Source organism: Pollachius pollachius, assembly GCF_949987615.1.
Source record: "Pollachius pollachius genome assembly, chromosome: 17".
NCBI lineage: Eukaryota > Metazoa > Chordata > Actinopteri > Gadiformes > Gadidae > Pollachius > Pollachius pollachius.
In genome coordinates this window covers 19309184-19330617 of record NC_136950.1, presented here as the reverse complement: position 1 = coordinate 19330617, position 21434 = coordinate 19309184, and the positions used below count along the sequence as shown (strand labels likewise).

Genomic DNA, 21434 nt, shown 5'->3' with positions numbered 1-21434 from the left:
TTCATTATTTCATACTTGTCGTAAATGTTCTGTTTTACCAACATGCCATACGGTATGGGTTATATCTTTACGCTCTTCAAAGCTTTTGCAAACGTGCTTCGCGGTATACAAAGTGCTACAAGCAGATTAGGAGACCGTTCCACAGTTTCATCGCTATAATGTTATATCTGTTGTGTGGCTTTCTCTGATGATTTCCAGGCGGTACGTGTTAATATCTCTCTGGGGTCATTTCAGGGGTGAGAGGATCAACCAAAATGTGGACAGTGGACTGGATATCGGAGTCACAGACAGCTCGCCTGCTCACTCCCTTATCCAGTCGGAGGTCTTTGACAGTAAACCGGGCCCTGGGACAGCTGGCCTCGTCCCTGGCCCTGTGTGAGGTGCCCCCAGGGGGCATGTTTGGGAAACCATCACTCCCACTCCTGGGACGGTACCCTGGTCCAAAGTCCTACTTTTTAATTGCTTTTTGAATTGCTTTTCTCAGTATCCCCATCTTTTTCTCAATTTTCTTAATTTTTTTCTGGTAGTATTTCAATTATTGTTTTGGGGATTACTCATTCTCCATATTTTATTATCTCACTCTTTTTCTCCTTCTATCACCTAACCCTAGAACCAAATTACAAACCTAACCCCGAAAGGAAGCTCTAAAGGTGTGTTCACACCAAAAACAAAGCAAATATTCAATTTGCGCTACTCGTGCAAAGGATTCAGCCAAGTGAAATTTACGCCAAGGTCAAATATTTCAAGTCTAGCAATGCAAATTTGCCTGGTTCATGTCACGAACAACACAACAACAATTTGCATTTATTTGCGTCTTGATGCAAAAAAAAGTCGCTCAGCTTTAGTTGTGACAGCAACATAACCCTGTTTTGTTACTTTACTTTTATTTTATGTTAAATATATTTGGTTATTAACAAGCAATGTTTATGTTGTTCAACGCAAATAACTTACCATTGTGCTTTATATACATTTTTTATTTTTTTTTATTCATCGATTTGTATGTTTTAAATGAACTTGTCATTGCATATGAACAATAAACAAAACCATTTATTCGCTTCACTTATTCTCCTGCTTCACCAGTAATTCAAGTGTAACACGGACAGCAGTAGCTCACGCTAAAGTGTGTCGTAGACATGAAAAACATTCAAAGGTCGGACACTTTTCTGAGTGTAGTCGGAGCTTCAACAGGTCAAACAAACCCCACAAACTGGGAAATACGTTACGATAGAAGTTTTCACGACCGTGTTCGTCTTAAGGGCATTAACATTCACAGAAACAAGTCCCACCGTCAACGGAACACCCTAAAACCTCAAACCACAGAAACGGCTAATTATATTTATAAGTTCCTCACCGAAAAGTTTGGTCCTTTCCACGCGGCTCCAGCTGTCCTCAGGCGCTCGGTGCTTAACACACATCACCACCCCATAATCAAGCGCACACACAAAGTACAACAGGGTGCACCTCGACCCACTGCGGTACGACGCGCAACGAAAAAACAAAAGGTGTTCCGTGGACTCACAACCGACATCACCATGGAAACCAGAACGTCTCCATTGTCGGTCCGATCGCGCCGTCGCCTAACTGTCCTCGTCCTCCGCGTCGAACGCGTGGTTTTCCCGCCCTCGCACCCCCCCGCCCCGGGGGCGCTGGGCCGTGGGCCCGGACTGGTACCCGTACTGGTTGCCGTGGTCACCGTTCTCGTGATGCTGGCCGCCGCCTCCGCCGCCGCCGCTCTCGTCCCGGTCCTCTGAGTCGGGGCCCCGGTCGGGGTCGTAGCGGGGCCCCCCCTGCTGCTGCTGGTACTGGTGGCCCCGCTCCTCGGGGGCCGCCCAGCCCTGGTAGGGGCCCTCGGCCGAGGGGTCGTCCCCCGTGGTGAAGGTGTCGTCCAGGTGGTCGTCGTAGCGCTGGTAGGTGCTGGCGCTGGCCTGCTCCTCGCGGGCGTTGAGCTCCAGCGTGCTGTTCCACACGCCGTAGCAGCCGTAGATCAGCAGCCCTGGGGGGGGGGAGGGAGGAGTCAGGGGGAGGGAGGGAGGGGGAGGGAGGGGGGAGGGAGAGGGAGGGAGGGAGGGAGAGGGAGGGGGGAGGGAGGAGTCAGGGGGAGGGAGGGAGGGAGGGAGGGAGCGAGAGGGAAGGAGGGGGGAGGGGGGAGGGAGAGTGGGGGAGGGAGGAGTCGGGGGGAGGGAGGAGTCGGGGGAAGGAGTGAGCAAGAGGGAGGGAGGGGAGGGAGGGGAAGGAGGAGTAAGGGGGAGGGAGGGAGGGAGGAGAAGGAGGGAGCGAGAGGGAGGGAGGGGGGAGGGAAAAGTCAGGGGGGGGGAAGGGGGGAGAAGGAGGGAGCGAGAGGGAGGGAGGGGGAGGGAGAGTGGGGGAGGGAGGAGTCGAGGGGAGGGAGGGAGCGAGAGGGAGGGAGGGAGCGAGAGGGAGGGAGGGGGGAGGGGGAGGGAGGAGTCAGGGGGAGGTAGGTAGGGAGTGAGAGGGAGGGAGGGGGGAGGGGGGAGAGAGAGGGGGGGAGGGAGGAGTAAGGGGGAGGGAGGGGGGGAGGGAGGGGAGGAGGAGGAGTTCAAACCACAGCCGGTAAGTTAAAATAACTCCTTCACGGGAAGGAGCATCGAAGCATATGCGCTGATGGAATGCCTTGCTCAACGGCTGCTGACTCAGAGCTCTCTCTGAGTCGGAGGAAACGAGAGAACGTAGGAGGGAGGGAAGGGGGGGAGTTGGGAGACGAGGAGAGAGAGACGAGGAGAGGGGAGGAGGTGAGAGGAGATGACAGGAGATGAGGAGAGGTGGAGAGAGAGAGAGAGAGGAGAAGGAAGGGAGGGAAGAGGAGAGAGGTGAGGCGGAGAGAGAGACGAGGAGAGGAGAAGGGAGGGAGAAAAGAGAACAGGCTAAGAGAAGAGTGGAAGGTTATCTGGACAGAACTATCAATCCTCCTGAATTCCACCACTTTGTACTTTCCCGTTCAGCTGCCAACCGACAGCAGATGAAAGGGAGGGGGGGGGGGGGGGGGGTTCTGGCACCTCTGGAGGCCAACACTATTCCCTGGGAAACACTCAGACCACAAGAGAACTCCAAAGAGGGCTGATCTCACTGATCTGAGCTGGATATAAGGAACACAGAAAAAGTCCCTATTTCAGCGATCTTCGGTGAACTTAACGGGAAGATGATTATCTTCATCTATCTTCATTATCATCTTTCCAGTTCATAAATGAACTGGAAGACTATCTGAGGAGGTTCAATTAAAGGCCGGCAGCAGCAACATGTGAACATATGGTCGGACGTTGCCGCAACACAATGACCATGAAGTCGCTTCGACACAGTCGTGAACCTGTTTTGGTTCCGCGTCGGGTTATCGCCGGGTCTACGTTAGGGCTGCTCGATTATGGAAAAAATCATAATCACGATTATTTTGGTCAAGATTGAAATCACGATTATTCAAAAGATTATTTTTGAGTTTGAAAACATGTTGTATTTCTTCAGCATGTCTCTCCCAAAAACCCTATGGAACTGAGAACAAAATGGTCAAAAAAGAAAATGTTCAAATCTAAAATAATGTTCAGAAATGTATCAAGCTGCTCGATTATGTGAGTGTTGTGATCGTTTGACGCTCAAATTGAAATCATGATCGAAATTTGGTTAATCGCCCAGCCCTAGAAAAAAGGGAATACACCATTGTATAGTATTGTTCCTCAGCTAAACTTGCAGCATAAAAGTAACAACCATAACATGGACAAATGTAAAAGGGCATGTCCATTTAGGCATACTCGCTTCTAGATTTCAATGACTGAGTATGCTTCTTTTTTCTTTTTTTATGGAAATAATCGATTTCAAAAAGATTCTGAATCGAAATCGAATCGAGAACAAATAAATTGCGGGGCATTGATGAATCGATAGTTTCACCCAGCCCTAGTCGGCGAGGGCGTTAGGGGTCCGTCGCAGTGACCGTGAACCCCCTCGGCGTGGTACCGTAACAACAGGGGGGGGGGGCCGCCGTACCTACGAGGCACCACACGGTGAAGCGGACCCAGGTGAGGGGCGACAGCTTCAGCATCAGGTAGCTGTTGACCAAGATGGCGGCCACTGGGACGAAGGGCACGCAGGGCGCCATGTACGGCAGGCGCCGCGCGCTCTCCGGCTGCCGCAGGATCACCAGCACCAGCTCCGCCATCGCCCCCCCGATCGCCGTGGCGACCAGCCCGCAGACGGAGGCGGGGCCGGCGCCCGACGCCCGCTCCACGCCGAAGATGACGGTGGCCCAGAGCAGGAAGGAGAGGAAGAAGAGGAGGACGGTGCAGCGGGTGACGGTGCGGCCCGTGGCCGGCGTGGGCCGCGCCCCCCCGTCGGGGAGGCCCAGCCGCGCCCGCAGGACGTAGTAGTGGCCCCCGAGGAGCCGCTTCAGCAGGGGGGCGGGGCCCGTGTGGAAGGCGGAGTCGTCGCCGGCCCCGCCCCCGGCGCCGCCCGCGTGGTACGAGGCCCCGCCCTCGCCCTCGCCCTCGCCCTCGCCCTCGCCCTCGCCGTCGATCAGCATCTGCTCGTCCTTGGAGACCGGGGGGGGGTCGCCGTCGCCATGGAGACGGGCGCCGGGGGCGTCGTCGGAGGCGAAGTGGTGCGTGTCCACGGCGTCGTCGGGCTGGTAGCGCAGCAGCAGCACACACACGCTGACCAGCGTGTACGCCAGCAGGGTGCCGATGGACATCATCTCGATGAGGTCGCGCAGGCTGACCAGGAGAGCCAGCACGCCGGCCAGCGAGCCCGACACCGCGCACGCCAGCACCGGGGTGTGGGTGAGGGCGGGGACGTAGGCCAGGCCCCTGTGGCGTGCGCACACACACACACACACACACACACACACGCGCGCACACATGTCACACGCGCACACAAACGCACACATGTCACACGCACGCGCACAAGCAGGTCACAGGCACGCCCACGCACGTGCACAAACACACAGACACACACACACTGAATAATCAAAAGAGGGATTATTGTGCTTGATGATGAGGAGGTCTTCTCCGTTTCCACATGTCGTTGCTCCTTGAGGACATGTCGACAGCATTAGCCAAGGACTGAGCGAACAACACTTTCATGAGCACTTTCTGAACACTGAACACTGCAAAGGGGAACGATGACAAACATAAACATGAGATGTTGATTCATGTGATAGTAAAGATAATGTACAGCTTGTTTTGCTTCACTAAATACTAATACAACACCATCACCATCACCATAATCATTTTCATCATCACAATCACCGCCACCACCACCAACACCACAACCTCCACCACCACCAACACCACCACCTCCACCACCACCACCTCTACCACCACCACCTCCTCCACCACCACCACCACCACCACCACCACCACCACCACCACCACCACCACCTCCACCACCACCACCTCCTCCACCACCACCACCTCCTCCACCACCACCACCACCACCACCTCCACCACCACCTCCACCACCACCACCTCCACCACCACCACCACCACCACCACCACTACTACTACTACCACCACAACCATCTTCCTCATCATCACCCCCCCCCCGGTACCTGAAGAGCAGGCCGTCCCGGGCCATGGCGTAGATGACCCGGGGCATGGGGAACAGCGAGCCCAGCAGGGAGACGCTGAGGCCGGCGATGGAACCCACCGCCACCGTGTACTTCCCCCACTGGAAGCCGTGCGCCGCGAACATCTCCATGAGCGGCGCAGAGCCGTCGATGCGCTCGTAGGGGACCATGAGGGTGAGGATCACGCTCACCTGGGGGGGGGAGGGAGAGGGAGATTGGAGGGAGAGGGGGGAGAGGAAAAGGGAGGAGAGGGAAACCCTTTTATTGCCCGAAGTTGGAGATCAGTCGGGATTGACTCATGGTTTGTCTTCAGTTGAAAAACATAAAACTCATAAAGCAACAAAAGTATTTCTTATTATTAATAGATAATATGATATATTAGTATTATGGTAGTACGTAAAAGAATAAAGAGTTGTTTTTTGAGGAGGATCTGTAATCTTTAATGTGAGAGAAAGATTGGATTGTTTGTGTGCGGGCGTGTTCCTGTGCGTGTCTTTGCTTGCATGTGCGTGTGTGCGCATTTGTGTGTTTGCGTGTGCGTATGTGTGCGCGTGCGCTCCACCTACGGACACGTAGGCGGTGAGGCAGGTGACCAGCGAGGCGGTGATGGCGTAGGGGATGGAGGTGTTGGGGTTCTTGGCCTCCTCGCCCGTGGTGGCGATGATGTCGAAGCCGATGAAGGCGTAGAAGCAGGTGGCCGCGCCCTTCATCACCTGGGGAGGAGGTTACCGTTGGTTACCTTTCATCACCGGGTGAGGGAGGTAACCATGGTTACCTTCTTCACATGGTGAGGAGGTGACCTTCATCACCTGGTGAGGTTACCATGGTTACCTTCATCACTGGTGAGGAGGTTACCATGGTTCCCTTCATCACCTGGTAAGGAGGTTACCATGGTACCCTTCATCACCTGGTGAGGTTACCATGGTTACCTTCATCACCTAGTGAGGAGCTACCGTAGTTACCTTCATCACCTAGTGAGGAGTTACCGCTGTTACCTTCATCACCTGGTGTGGAGGTAACCAGGGTTACCTTAATCACCTGGTTAGGAGGTTACCATGGTTACCTTCAACACCTAAACTAAACGTGTAGGGCTGTCATAAAATGTTGGCTTGCGAAGCATCTTGAGTCAAACTGTAAACATAAAACTGTTGGAATAAGCAACAAACTAAACTGCCATGAAAGTTTCCAACCAACACTTTGGCCACATTTTACCAACACACAAAAAACAAACCCACAAAAGAAGCATCTCCGTCATCACACACGGTGTGTGATCCCGTGGCTCCACCAATCAAACCACGGACCAACCAACCAATCACGGCGCATCCCCTCTCACCCCCGACCAACCGTACGGCAGGAACCGCCCCCCCTCCCAGTTTGAGGCGGAGACGAAGAAGAGGCCGGCGATGACAGTGAAGGCCCAGGCCACCAGGTTGACCACGTTCAGGACGTTGTTGAAGGCCACCGAGTTGCGGACCCCCAGGGCGATGACCGCCGTCACCAGCAGGGAGATGAAGAAGGCCAGCAGGTCCGGGTAGGTGTCCTCACCCTTCCCTGGGGGGGGGGCGGAAGGGGAAGGTGGAGGAGGCGAAGGGGGGAGTGGAAAGAGGGGGAGGGTGGAGGAGAAGGAGGATATTTAGGAGGCGAAGGGGGGAGTGGAAAGAGGGGGAGGGTGGAGGAGAAGGAGGATATTTAGGAGGCGAAGGGGGGAGTGGAAAGAGGGGGAGGGTGGGGGAGGGAGGAGAAGGACATGAGGGTGGAGGAGGAGGAGGAGGAAGAAGACAGAGTGGTAGGAAGATGAGGAACAGGAAGAGGCGGCGTGGAGGGGAAAAGTCAAATGTGATCAGAATGTGTAACACAAATACAGTGATAAGGGTGACGGTGGTTAGGGTTCGAGAGAGAACAAAAGAGAGAGAGCGAGAGAGAGAGCGAGAGAGAGAGACAGAGCGAGCGAGAGAGAGAGACAGAGAGAGCAAGAGAGAGAGTAAGGGAGGGTGAGGGGAGCGGCACAGACAAGAGTGAAGCACAGTTAGAAATCTCCCCTGCCACAAAAGAGATCCCCACGCGTCCACCGTCACATGCAAAATGATGGCGAGGCGTCCGACGCCGGCGGCGTTCAGCCGTTCCCCCCCGCGCCCCCCCGCGCCGTACGTACCAAGGCCCCGCAGCGTGCCCAGGTGTGTGATCATGTAGTGGCTGATGCTGTGATTGGCCAGCGAGTCGAACATGCTGCTCAGGGCCGACGCCCCGGCCGCCGTGCCGATCAGGTACTCCAGGATGAGGTTCCAGCCGATGAAGAACGCCACGAACTCGCCCACCGTCACGTAGCTGTAGGTGTAGGCGGAGCCGGTCGTCTTGGGGACGCGCACGCCGAACTCTGCGTAACACACACCTGCAGGGCCGAGGGGCGGGCACTGTGCGTTAGCGGACGTGAGACACGCGTGTGTTGCACACACACCCCTGGGGGCAGGGGCGATAACAGGGTGAACGGGACGGACTTGGTGGGTCGCTGACGGGGTGTGAAGTGTGTGAGAGGGAGAGACAAGGAGCACTCTCCCTCTGCCAGGAGACATTGGTTCACGAGAGCTGAGCAATGCTTCGATTTACAATATATGTTGTCGTCTTTATTTTGTGCTTTGAATTCACGCTATCGTATCCTAGGGACCGAAGCACAAAGGAAGAACAGAGTCCAACTAATTCAAACTATTCTAACATGGGACACATTTTCCGGAATGTCCAAAACACACATCATGCTTTCCAGGTTATGTTTTAAACGTTTTCAAGGGAACTCGCACACATACACTCACACATACACAGAGACACGCACACACAGACGGACAGACAGACAAACAGAGACACAAAAACAGACAAACACAGAGTCACACACACACACACACACACACAGAGACCCGCACACACACACAAACACACACACTTACGCACAGACAGAAGCAGAGACACACACACACACACACACACACACGCAGCCAGAGACAAACACACACACACAGACAAAGAGAGACACACACACACAGACACACACACACACACGAACACACAGAAAGACAGAGAGAGAAATACACACACACACACACACACACACACACACAGAAAGACAGACAGAGAAATACACACACACAGACACCCCCCCTACCGGACAGGATGGAGGCCATGGCGGCGATGATGAAGGACAGGATGACCCCGGGGCCCGCCATGGCCTTGGCCACCAGGCCGGCCACCACGTACATCCCGGTGCCCACGCAGCTGCCCACGCCCAGGGACACCAGGTCCAGCGTGGTCAGCACCTTGGCCAGTCCCGCCCCCGACGCCTCCGTCAGCTCCGTCAGCTCGGCCGCCGTGCGGCCCATGGCCCCCATCGGCTTGGTCCGCAGCAGGCGGGAGTATAGGCCGTACCAGGCGTCGCCGGGGGCGACCCGGGACAGGCGCTCCCGCAAGGCCTCCATCTTTGCACCACGCTGTGTGTGTGTGTGTGTGTGTGTGTGTGTTTAGGGGTGTGTGTTTAAGAGTGTGTGTGTTTAAGTGGGTGTTTGTGTGTGTGTGTATGTGTGTGAGTGTGTGTGTGCGTTTAAGTGTATGTGTGTGTGTTCAAGTGTGTGTGTTCAAGTGTGTGTGTGTGTGTGTTCAAGTGTGTTTGTGTTCAAGTGTGTGTGTGTGTGTGTGTTCAAGTGTGAGTATGTATGTGTGTGTGTGTGTATGTGTGTGTGTGTGTGTGTCCCTCACTTTCTTCCCTTCCTCATCATCCCTGTATTTGTCATTTTTGCATCCCTTTTGTCGTTTTCATTCTCCTCCTCAGTCTATCCTTTCTCCTCTTCTCTAGATGGCTCCTTCTCTTCCCTCGTCTCCTCTCCCCGTCCCTTGTCCACTGGTGCCTCCTCTTCTCCTTTCCTCAGATGGTAACGTCTGGCAGTCTTGGGCGAGGCATTTTTCCAAATCGCAGGTCACAGATGCTGTGAAGAGAAGGGTTAGGATATTTGTCCCCCACAGAAGACGATCCACAGTGCCATGACCCCAATCCAGGCAGGACATTAGGGGCTTCTCGGCGCAAAGATGCCAACAGGTAAGCTGTGGACGGGGGGGAGGGGGTCGGAACCCAGTCGCTAGGCCCCAACCTCGACCCATCCTGCAAGAGACGTCTCCTCTCCCTGGAGCTCACTGGAGCGATGCACCAGTGAACCCCCCCATCTAAAACATTTATCAACAACCAGAGATCCTCTTCCATCACGGAAAGTGTGGAGCGCTACGGTTACCAGACAGACGACCAGAGATAGTCAGGAGATAAACGTACCTATTAAGACCTTAATCAGACCCAACTTTTAATTCTAAACCTGCTATGCAATCATAAGCTTGAAATACATTTGAGGAAAAAGAACAACACTATTTCTAGAACACCGAGAGTTTTGGTATGAGCAAACACCAACAAAGTTTAGACTAAACCGATAGCTAGAGACAAACGGTTCGTGAACACGAATCATACAACAACCAGACCGGATGAGACCCCACTTACTGTCTGTGTGTTCTGAACAGAACGGGCCGATCGGTCAGCGGGCATCCAGACGAGAGGGGACCGGGAGGAAGGACGCTGACATGGAGCAGAGGACGGAGCAGTGACACGGGATCACGGGGAAAAGTCAGCGACACCGGAGCACCCCGCGAGAGGCCTGCATTATTTAACACCTCCAGCCAGGCGCACGGCGCTACGCGTATGGTCATATTTCAGTTACCGCACACACAGGTACGCATAGGTAAGCGCGCGTGTCCGTGCGTGTGTGTTTTTTTTATCTGTGTTTGCGGACACTGTAGGCGGAGGCTCCAGTTCTGTACAGCTCATAGTTACCTGCTCGACATTGCCGACTGTGGGATCTCACCAGGTGTGTGTGGACTGGCATACCCATTGGCTCTTCTCTCTCTCACACACACACACACACACGCACACACACACACACTTCAATCTCGTTTTTTTTTTTTTTTATTGGAGATAATGTCCAAAAAGTATTTAATAATAAATAAAGATGTTGTTGGATTGGGTTTTACCGCGTCATCGTCTTCTAATCTACAAACGAAGGAGAAAGTCTCTGCGATTCACCACTCAAAGTGGGGTCAGGGGGCCGCTGCTGGCGGCCAGACGGCCCAAGGTGGAGCATTCCTCTCGGAGCGCCGTGAGGGCAGCAGATGGTGGAGCGGAACGGCGTCCAGACAGTCACGTCTGTCTGCGATCAGACCCGCTTGCGTAATACGCACAGGCCTAATGCCTTGAACACGGGACATGAAGGCTATAGATGTGCACCAATACAAAACTATATTATTGTAGGTCGATGTAGATTGACCGAAGTTATTTATGTCTGCAAAGAAAACTATGGACAACTATGTGGAATACTGTCCAAGAACTTCACCGTATGCGCGCAAACTTTCGACTCGTATAGGAGAGGTCTTGTCACATCCATTTTGAATACGGTATTTTACTACGTAGTCCTATAACTACCAGACTCGCTTCTGCATGATCTCTGCATGCAGTTTGTGAGCATTAACATTTCTTTACATTGATATAGGGCAAGAAGGCTTACCTTTGAAGGCCTAATAGCGCCATCTACTGAACGTCCAGGGCATTGCGTCGGGATCTTGGGAATAGCCCAATTCAACCAAGGATTGGTTCTCTTCCCAAACTCAAAACGTACATGCCGTTTACAACACGCTGCCTCTGCCATTTTCCAAGATTCTGATATATTGTAATGCATGCATTTTACAGCAAGACACATTGACAAGAGTCAATAAAACAAGTAGGCGTTGTAGGTAATTAACTCAGGTAATTAATTTACACATTATTTTCGATCTCCAACTTAACATAGTTCCTAAAAGGTCTAATAAACTTCTGCCTAAACTTAGCTGATTTGGTATTAAGAAGGGCCTTCAGAAATGTAATAGATAATAGGGTTAAACAAACATCGTTGCTGAAACAAAACGCTGTACAACAGAGATCGTTTTTTCCGGCATTTATTTTGGGGGAATAAAGTTCACTTTGACCCCTAGAAGCGCCGTTCCCAAGCCTCCCAACAGAACACCGTCAGTCTCGGTGGTCAGCAGGTGGTGTAAGCCCAGGCTGGATGGACGGGGGCCCCACAGGGGCTGAAGCCACCCAGGGACGGGGCTCTACTCGTCAGCCTCGGACTCGTCGTCCTCCTGGCTGATCTGGAAGTAGCGCAGCTCGTACGTCTCCTTGTCCGACGCCACCACCCTCAGCCAATCACGCAGGTTGTTCTTCTTCAGGTACTTCTTGGTGAGGTACTTCAGGTATCTGGCAGATGATGAGGAAGAGGAGGATGGCAATGGTTAGGGTCAGTTGCTTTGTCGTCCATTAATAGACTTCAGTATATACTTCAATATAGACTAGAAATTGACAAATAGTGAATAAGATCCATGTGGCACATACTAGTTTCTTCACAAAAACGATCATTTCCTAATAGTAAACATCAGGGGTGCAATCTGTCATTTATGCATCCCTGATGTTGCAGAACATCTCGCATATCAAATGGTTAAGGGGTGATGTTACGCCACCAGGTGTGAGTGTGTGTTCAGCCATCACAAGAAATCTGCCCTTTCCTGTGTTTTAGTGACAAACACAAGTGGCCCGGTCCACCTAGATGTATGCTGGATAGATCATCCTGCCAGCCTTCCCAGCGGACCGCAGCACATGTTGCTTATCCATTTCAGTGTACATCTAGGTGGACAGGCCCACTTGTGATATCCCCAAAACAGAAGAGGGGGCAGATTTTTCCAACTGCTTGTATTGGCTTATCACTCACACCCGGTGGCCTAACATCTCATCAAGAAGCCTTTCCTCGACCTCCGGATCTTCCACGGACCCCTAGACCTCACCTCTTGGAGAACTGCTTGTCCGACGTGACGTTGATCTTGTTCTTCATGCGGCCCACCTGGACGGCGGTGCCAAGGTTACCAGTCTTCCCGTTGACCTTGATCCTCTCTTTGAGGAAGGTCTCCTATTGGACAGAGCATAATGACGCACTAGGGAAGGTAACCCTAGTTTTTTGTGGTCTGCTAGGGAAGGTCACCCTAGTCCATGAACAGTGTTAGACACGTCACACAACACTTGTATACATCGTTATATTTTGTGCGTTTCATTTTGTATGTTAAGTGTTGTGCTTTTTCGGGGGCTTGTATTAGACACGTACAAAGTTGGCCGAGTCCAGGATGCCGTCTTCCACCGGGTGGGTGAGGTCCAACGTGAACTTCCAGGAAGCTCCTTTTTTGGACTTCTTCAGGAAGAGATGCTTCTTGGGCTTGATGATCTGTAACATGAAGCATGTGAATGGGACAGGCTGGTGACAGCTGCACATGTGGACATATTTAGCTGTTTAACTAAGAGTTAAGGATAAATAATTGCCTTTAGACAGGTTAATGTTATGTTGAAATTTAGCATCAGCTTCGTCACACACAAAAGCCTAATTTCTAAACACAAATAAAACGAACCCAGGAGGCTGCAGAACACTCAATTGCCAATGCTACACACACGAAAAATAAATGAACTTGGTATTTTAACGGTTTGAATTGTAAGATTCATTGGAGATTGTAACAAAAATATTTAACAATTAAAAAAGTAATAAAAACAGGGAAATGCATGTCATAGAAAAATCACATAACGTTATTAATTGTAGCATCGTCATAGCCAACAAAGCGTTCCTTTAACTTAATATAGCAATTACTTTTAAGTTGATCAAAGAGTATTCAGAGGAAAATAATTTACATGGGACAGTTTGTTAAACATGACAATGTCAAAATAACCCGGGACTTAGGGCTAGCCAGGCTAGCCACATTAGCTAGGGGACCGTATAGGGTTCACATACTAGGGACACGTGGTGATTTCGCGTTAAATCTACCGGCTAAACCTTTGCGTAGTCGAACGGAAAAGTCGACACGTTTGATCGTGCGCTTGGATATCGATCAGACATGACGGTAAATTGTGTTTTTCCCTCAAGGAAACAAAATTTTAGAGACTCGTGGTACATACCGGTGCCATGTCGAGGGCTGGGCGGCGAAGAAGAGAGCGACGGAACCGGAAGTTTCGCATAAGAGGACATACGTCACCGGAACGAGCCTCGACGAATGCGGAAGCCGTGGATAACGGCAGAGCGATGCATGATTGATGCAACGTTACGTTGCAATGTTATGCATGTAATTTCATTAAACTTTAGCATGACAAGACGCCGCTTGTCTTCAGTGACGAAATAGACTTAGTGGTAGTCCTTTCTGCTATCAATATTTTAATATATATTAAGCAAGACTTTATAAAGCTCCCATTTATCAAATACAGCGATGGGTCTGTGGCGCCTCATGCTTTGAAACACATTAGCTTTAAGACGAACGCAAATTACAGAAGTCTCGTCTAGTCAAACGATGCGTCAGAATTTGGCCTTTGACCTTGCGCCAGTGACTGGGCTGCAGGAATGTGCACACACCCTGTCCATGTGTCCCAACAACTCATTAGGGGCCTACGATTCAAATGGTGTAGAAATGAGCCAGTGTTCGTCCCTCGAGGAATCCAGGCTAGTCAGCAGTCAATCCAGGTCATTCCAGTAGTACACATATGAGAAGAGGTTAGCTAAATCTGCATGTTTGCTTTAATGTGCATTTCATATGCTTATAATACACGTTAGCCTTTGTTAAAACGTCAAGCGAATGGACCTAGAACTAGGCAAACCCAATTTGGATTATGGCCCTTTATATTAACTAATTCAGGTCGAGTAACAGCTACGCATACATTTTTCTTTTTGTGAAAAAAAGACAAACTCCAAAGCATTTCTTTTTCTTCATCCATTTAATTGTTTGCCATTTCCTGTGAGCTGACAAAGGCCTCGAGTGAACAAAATAAGTTTGCAACTCAACACACATCACCACCAACCCCCCTCCCTTCATCCCTCCCCCACTGTCCCCACTCCCTGATTGCGACCCTCATGCATTCAGACCCCCCTCCCCACACCATCCCAGAGGAACATTCGCACCAAAGACCCGTAGTGTGTTGGGCCGAGGGGGGGGGGGGGGGGGGGCGAGTTCAACCCCCGGTAGCCAAGAGGTAAGTTCACAGGCCCCTGCAAAAACACTGACTGCCCAGAGTGGGGGGGGGGGGGGGTGGGTCTGACAGAATAAAAAATAAAAAAAAAGAAATCACTGAAGCTTGTTTCTGTTTTGTCAGGAAGTATGTTTTTTTTTTTTTTTCTCTCAGCGCTTTGGAAAGCTTGGATGAACCTGGAGGGGCGGTTAAGTGCCAGTGGTTGGCCGTCCCAGTGTTGGGTGGTTCTTCGCCGAGAGCAGAACCCTCAGGATAGGGTATTGGGCCATGCTGCAAAGCAGAGGGGTTAGGGTGGAAGGTGGAAGGGGACCTCAGATTTCAGTCATGTACTCGGGCTCTTCTCCTCACCAGTGTCCGCTCTTCCCAAGCAGGCAAGCCGTCGCGCCCCCCTCCCCCCTCCAACCCCAACGAAAAGGCATGACACCACCCGCTACATTTGAATATATATATAAAACATGTATAGTATATATATATATATAAAAATTAAAAGCCGGTTCCTGTCGTCACCGAGACGTCCGGGGACGCGAGGGCTGAGACGAGGTTTCAGAAGGTCACGACAAACGGCGAGGAGCGACCGGTGAAAATGGTTTTCCAAGATACTTTATGAAGGAGAACGTATTGAACAAAACCCGGGCAGCCAACTGGGTGCGCCCGGGAAGGCTGCAGTAATACATGGAGAGGGAAAAAAGAAAACCCAAAAAGAATTGAGCGATTATAACGGACGACTGAGGTTGAGGGGCTGTCCGAAGGTTGATACTTTGGTGACCTAATGACCAATGAGAATGCAGGAGACTAGATGTGGGTGGGACTTGTCGACCAGGACAGCAAAGACGTTGTGACTTCTTATTTACTGGACAGGGCTTTAACGGAGACGGCACACTCCTCCCCCATGGCGCTGAGAACGGTGACCTGGGGGGGGAGAACGATACAATTACAAATGACTTTCTTATAAAGAACATTTAAAAATAAGACTAAGAACATGCATCTTCACGGGGACCATTTGAAATGTGACTACAGGACTATCACAAACCTAAGTCGCATTTGATTTATTAAAGTCTCTTCTAATCGAACATCGCCATGGTAGCGCTACGCTGCTGTACGTATCACTTTCCGTATAGCGGAAATTATCATTGTAGAATGTTTACGATGTTCACTACTTTAGTCTAAATAATAAGCGTCAGCCAGAACTTTGGTTCGGACTATTTAATAATATATCCTGCTGCCAAACTTTACAAAATACATAAACACATATCTTGGTAAGGATTATTTATTTAATGTTTGCTTGACAAGTAACTTGATATTTAAAGGAAGAAATCCGGTGTAAAATGGATCTGGGATATGTTTAGTATGATAACGAGTTGGAATGTTCGTTTGTACTTCGTAAGTGTACAGATTGTTTATCAAAAAGGACATTTTATACACACAATACCATCAGTAGTTCACCCGTCGACGCCATCTTGTTTTAAAGACTCGATAAGTAGGACAAAGAGATTGTGACATCCGTCATCAGCACTTATCGAGTCTTATAGACAAGATGGCGTCGACGGGTGATCTACTGATGGTATTGTGTATATAAAATGTCCTTTTTAATAAACAATCTGTACACTTACAAAGTTCTCAATGCCTCGTTCTATATGTTAAGACCCTTACTATACTACCAAAGAAGTGTCGGGCTACTTCTAGCCTTTTAAGTGGTTTGAAATAGCGATTTAGTTTTTACCATAACACATGGCCCCATCGTTCCAAGTTTATAGCGTTTTGATAGAATCAGCTAAAAACAGCCAACTAAAGAATGCGTCTATATGCGCTTTTTTGCTCCAAAACGAACATCCCAACTCGTTATCATCCCACACATATCCCAAATCCATTTTACACCGGATTTCTCCTTTAATCCGAAAAAACACGCTTTCCGATCGAGTTCTGTTGTGCTCCGGTTGAGAGCACAACAGAACAGGACCCAAACGCAGCGCAGCGCAACTCACCAAGAAATCATCACTGTTCTCAAACTTGCTCTGGATCTCCTTGCCAAGGTCTCCCTCGGGCAGGCGCAGGTCCTCCCGGAGGTCTCCGTTCTCGAACATCAGGGACATGAAGCCGTCGGTGATGTTCAGCAACTGGGGAGGGAAACGGCTCACCTTAGATCAGCACCTCATGCCAGCACCCGCGTTGTAAACACTGGCATCAGTAAACCAGAACCGACCCAGGGATGGTGAAAAACACCTGCGGTCTTAGACTCCTGTTACAGTGGCAGCTACTCCAACCAGTTTCGTTACAGTTCTAGCCTTCTTCCATAAAGTCGTATTAACGCAAATACCAGTCCACATCGACAGCATATTAAGCCCATCCTTAAGGATGGATCTGCAAAGCGCCTTCAGGTTTTAGAGGCCAGGGTTTAAGAGGCTTGTGCTGATGTGCTAAAGCAGATCGTCACAGGCCCATTTCTTGATAAGATGCTCTTTATTGAGCCAGTGTTTAAGATAAGCCTTTTTTTTTTTAAGGTGGCAAAGCGTCCCAATCTGTGCGGTACAGTCCTGATATCTAACAGTCTGTGCTATAAATAGAGGAGATTGTCCTGCATTTGGTGCAACGCATTTATTTAATGGTAGTCTTTACATTCTGTTAAAATGTTTTGGTTTCAACTATTTTATTACATAGAAAAACTTCCAATAGGGAAATGACAGAGGGGACTATGAATCAAATCCCACATGTTTCAAATCAAAACCGCAAGGACTGTCAACTGTAGAAATAGACAAATAACACCTTCTAATGGCTTATTCCACCCGCGCAAAATGAGTTCCTCTACGGTAAGATATATCTGGGCTCCGGCTCGTCTCCTCCTAGAAGATCAAGCTTCCGCAAGAGACTCAAGACTCCCTTGTTCAGAGTTCACCTGGACCCTGCACAAGAGACTCAAGACTCCCTTGTTCAGAGTTCACCTGGACCCTGCACAAGAGACTCAAGACTCACTTGTTCAGAGTTCACCTGGACCCTGCACAAGAGACTCAAGACTCACTTGTTCAGAGTTCACCTGGACCCTGCACAAGAGACTCAAGACTCACTTGTTCAGAGTTCACCTGGACCCTGCACAAGAGACTCAAGACTTGTTCAGAGTTCACCTGGACCCTGCACAAGAGACTCAAGACTCACTTGTTCAGAGTTCACCTGGACTCTGCAAAGCCTCCCCCCTTACCACCCCTTCTCTCCTAAAAACACGCACGTATTGTATGTTGTATGATGTTAAAAAATAGCCCTTAGCATAGTGTAGCATCTTATCCTTGTTTACAGAGAATGGGATAACCTAACAATTGTTAAGTGTTTGGCAATTTTTTTCTATGAACATCCCAACTGTACCGACAGCGATGTATATTGTTGTTTCTCTTCCTTCTAACAAATGTGCTTATTGTAAGTCGCTTTGGATAAAGGCGTCTGCTAAACGCTCCCTGAATTGAACATGTGGATTCTGCGCCAGCCCCGTACAACGGCTGGGGTCCGGGGGCATGACAGGGAACACAAACCCACCTGCCACTCGGTCCTCTTGATGTGGGGAACGTCCACGTTGTGGGTGGAGGGACACATGTCCTCGTACTTCTTGTTGGAGAAGATGTCGATGCCGACCAGGTTGACCTACAGCACAAAGTGACGGAAAAATAAAAAACAGTATTGATGTAATAATTGTAATAACGTTTTTACACTTTATAATTGATATCGTGTATACCATCTGTTTTGTTGGCCCCGTTTGTCTTAACTCTAGCGTTTACTTTAGCGTCTATTTTTGTTGGCGTTGTATTGTTTTGCTGCTGGTGTTTATTTTTATTGTGTTGCTGCTCGGCGGTTGTAACTAAGAATTTTCCCCTCCAGGGGATTAATAAAGTTCATATCTATCCATCTTATTTCCCCCAAATACAATTTTCAGACTTTGCCAGCACTATAAAACAAACTATTACTTCAATTTCATGAGCAGAAAACTAATAAAAGATGTGTGCGGGATTGCGAATTTACATCTTTAGGGGTGTTTCCCAACCCCAAAAACAACAGGTCAAAGTCCCCATCCACTGTACCTTGGCATGTCCGTGCTTGCCGGTCTTGGAGGTCGACATCTCTACGATCTTACAGGGATGTCCCTTCATCACCACGTAGCCGTTCTTGCGCAGAGCGGAGCACTGGATGGGGAAGGTGTTGGAGGCGCCGGACTCGGCAGTATCGAAGTTATCTATTTCTGCCATGGTGCGTTGGGCAAGGGGGCTGGAAGGAGACGGGGTAAAACACAGACGTTACATTTAATCACGACATGGTCGTTCAGTGTGTTTTATGATTTGTTTCGGCCTGAACACACAAAGGAACATGTTGGCTGAGATAAGGAGATCCTTTCCGACCATGGGCATAGACTGTTAAAAAAATATAGACGTATCACATGTGATAACACCCATCGGGTTACACACAACCGCTATGAAGCAGTAGATTAAGTGTTAAGGGCACCGCGGACATCGCTTAGGACTTTTGCAACCGGCAGCGGAAACGATCGTAAACAATCAAGTTTAGAACATGAGTCTACCCACCACTGCGCATGCCCATAGACACGAGGACTGAGGCGCAGTTAGAGATCTGGGAGAAGATACTGGCTGGTTACGGGCAGTTTGACATTACTGAATGCGAAGCAACGTTTCAATAAATCGCTGGGGTTGAGAGAAGGGTGAGTTTTACTGAGGCCAGCGGGATCTTCACTGGAACTATTCCCTAAACATCGATCCCTGATATCAGCTCTTCGACGTGACCCTTGAGGGACCCGCTTACTTTAACACACGGAACGGGGGACTGGGAATGTGCAGAATGTCAACAGTTCGCATACGAAGAGTACAGTAGGGGGTCCACCTTAAAAGACCTTAGTGCACGGGTCACTTCCAGGGATCTGTTCTGCAGCGGACCCGCGACAAGTGATGGTCTGGGCCGTACGGTGAGACTCCGTAGCGAACGCGCCATACGGGCCAATGATGCATCAACGACCCCGACTCTCGGCCACGAGACATCTCATGTGGTCGTTTGTGTGACCTCATGCGTTATTTGACCCGTCACCTCGCTGCACCGTTAGTAAACGTGGACTCGGCTGGAAATAGCCCTGATCCGGCGAGGGGCCAGGAACCCACGGGGGCCTCACCAAGACCTCTCTCCAGGTCCCCACCCCGGGACCTCCAGGGCCCCATGTGGCTGTCACACAATACACGCTGAATAATTCACCTGCCAGACGAACACGGCTTTGCATCGGGCCGGGAGGAAAGCCCGATGTTACGGCCGGTGACTCGGGAACGGCGTTTACAAATTCGGGCAACGTAAAGGCGAAAAGTGACCTCATCACGGCGCTGGATATCGTGACGCCGCTCGCCTCTATGTAGCCACCGGCTACATAGCATTGTGATGCGTTTACGTACGGGACGATGTACCGCCAGTGGGTAAACCCGGGGTCTGTACCCGGGGCTCGGCGCGGGCTCATCGACCCGAGCCCCGGGGAGCATGACGAGCAACTTCGTCCGGGAGCGCGGAAGGCCTCGCGCCGCCTCGATTAAAACAACGAACGGGCGAAAACGGAGCGAAAACACGGGATCCACACCCCGACCAACGCTTCAAATCTACGGGGATATAGCAGCACACGAATAAACTCTTTCCGGACGCGTTGTCCCGAATGAGAGCGGTTTGGTTAGCGACGCGTTTTCGTTGAAATGTGTCGTGTGTTTCTCTTTTAAAAGTGCGTTAACTTCTCGATCTATGCCCATAGACGGAAACACGCGCCATGCCACACTTACCTTCCAGAAAAGAGGACAGAGCGCAGGCGCGACCAACTTTACTGCAGCATCCGCGGGGCGGAAAGGGGCGTTTTGAGGTTCCGGTCAGACATCAACAGAAAGGGTTGCCAGGTTTGATGAAGAACATGCAACCGATTTAGGTTTAAATATACTGGTGTAGAAAAAAGGGAGATTATTGATGAGATTTAAGCTCAAAATATGCGTTAGAACAGATTTTTTTTTTTTTTTTTTTTACACAGATATGATTCAGTTAAACTCTTACAGTTAAAATCTTTACCAAAACAACATGGTATGTTTGCCATGGCAGACGGCTGGATTGGTAATTAAAAGGTTACGATGAACTTTTAAATGACCCAACCCTGCCTGTTGACAGTTGAAAAACAATGTAGAGTCATACTTTTGATAACTTGCCAATATTGGGCAGGACTGTCCAAAGTACAAAAAATCTTTATGGAATTGTTAGTGACAATCTGGCCACATAAGAAAATGTGCTTAAATTAAGCAGACGATTTACAATGAATGCAAATACACATAAAACAGAGGTATATGTTGGCATTTTTTGGTCAGGCAAAGTATGGCCAGCAACCTACTTACAGATCCTACTTAGTAACAGTAAAACCCCTGCTCTCCTTATTTGATTATTGATTATATCTATTGTTTATTCGTTCTCTGGCATTAACATTTTCCCCTAAGAAACACATGGCCATGCGGAATTCAGCACCACCGCGATAAGTGACAGTGTTTAACATTTCAGCACCTAGGTTAGCTCCCCGTACCTGGGGGGGAACTATAGAATAACCCTCTTGAGAGTCCTCCCTCTCCTCCATAGCCTGGGGCAGTTGAACCTGACTGGACCTGATTATAATGCAAGGCCAAGCCGCTGTTGAGGGAAGTTTGCTGCTTAGGTTCAGCAGCAGCATGTTGTGTAGACACACCTCCATTCCTGCATTCTGGTACAATGTTAGGTGCACATTTC

The 21434-nt window shown here is 50.1% G+C and overlaps 3 protein-coding genes across 3 annotated transcripts; all 3 read right to left on the bottom strand.

Annotated features, from left to right (window-relative positions):
- Window positions 1-1577: 1577 nt before the first annotated feature.
- Window positions 1578-9027, bottom strand: LOC307088955 (putative cationic amino acid transporter; the record flags this gene model as incomplete). The annotated part of the gene is made up of 7 exons (XM_079755034.1): window positions 1578-1993; window positions 3991-4805; window positions 5549-5757; window positions 6133-6279; window positions 6900-7117; window positions 7719-7955; window positions 8718-9027. 7 exons carry the CDS (start codon window positions 9025-9027, stop codon window positions 1578-1580), a joined length of 2352 nt encoding a protein of 783 aa, XP_079611160.1.
- Window positions 9028-11556: 2529 nt separating this feature from the next.
- On the bottom strand, window positions 11557-13638 carry rpl22l1 (ribosomal protein L22-like 1). The gene is made up of 4 exons (XM_079754446.1): window positions 13605-13638; window positions 12769-12885; window positions 12455-12576; window positions 11557-11873 (listed from the first exon to the last, which is right to left on the bottom strand). Exons 1-4 carry the CDS (start codon window positions 13611-13613, stop codon window positions 11729-11731), a joined length of 393 nt encoding a protein of 130 aa, XP_079610572.1. The 5' UTR covers window positions 13614-13638; the 3' UTR covers window positions 11557-11728.
- An 839-nt stretch (window positions 13639-14477) lies between these two features.
- Window positions 14478-18926, bottom strand: LOC307088517 (eukaryotic translation initiation factor 5A-1-like). Its single transcript, XM_079754444.1, has 4 exons — window positions 18722-18926; window positions 18183-18287; window positions 16646-16777; window positions 14478-15572 (listed from the first exon to the last, which is right to left on the bottom strand). The coding sequence occupies exons 1-4, from the start codon at window positions 18884-18886 to the stop codon at window positions 15507-15509; spliced, it is 468 nt and encodes a 155-aa protein (XP_079610570.1). The 5' UTR covers window positions 18887-18926; the 3' UTR covers window positions 14478-15506.
- Window positions 18927-21434: the final 2508 nt, after the last annotated feature.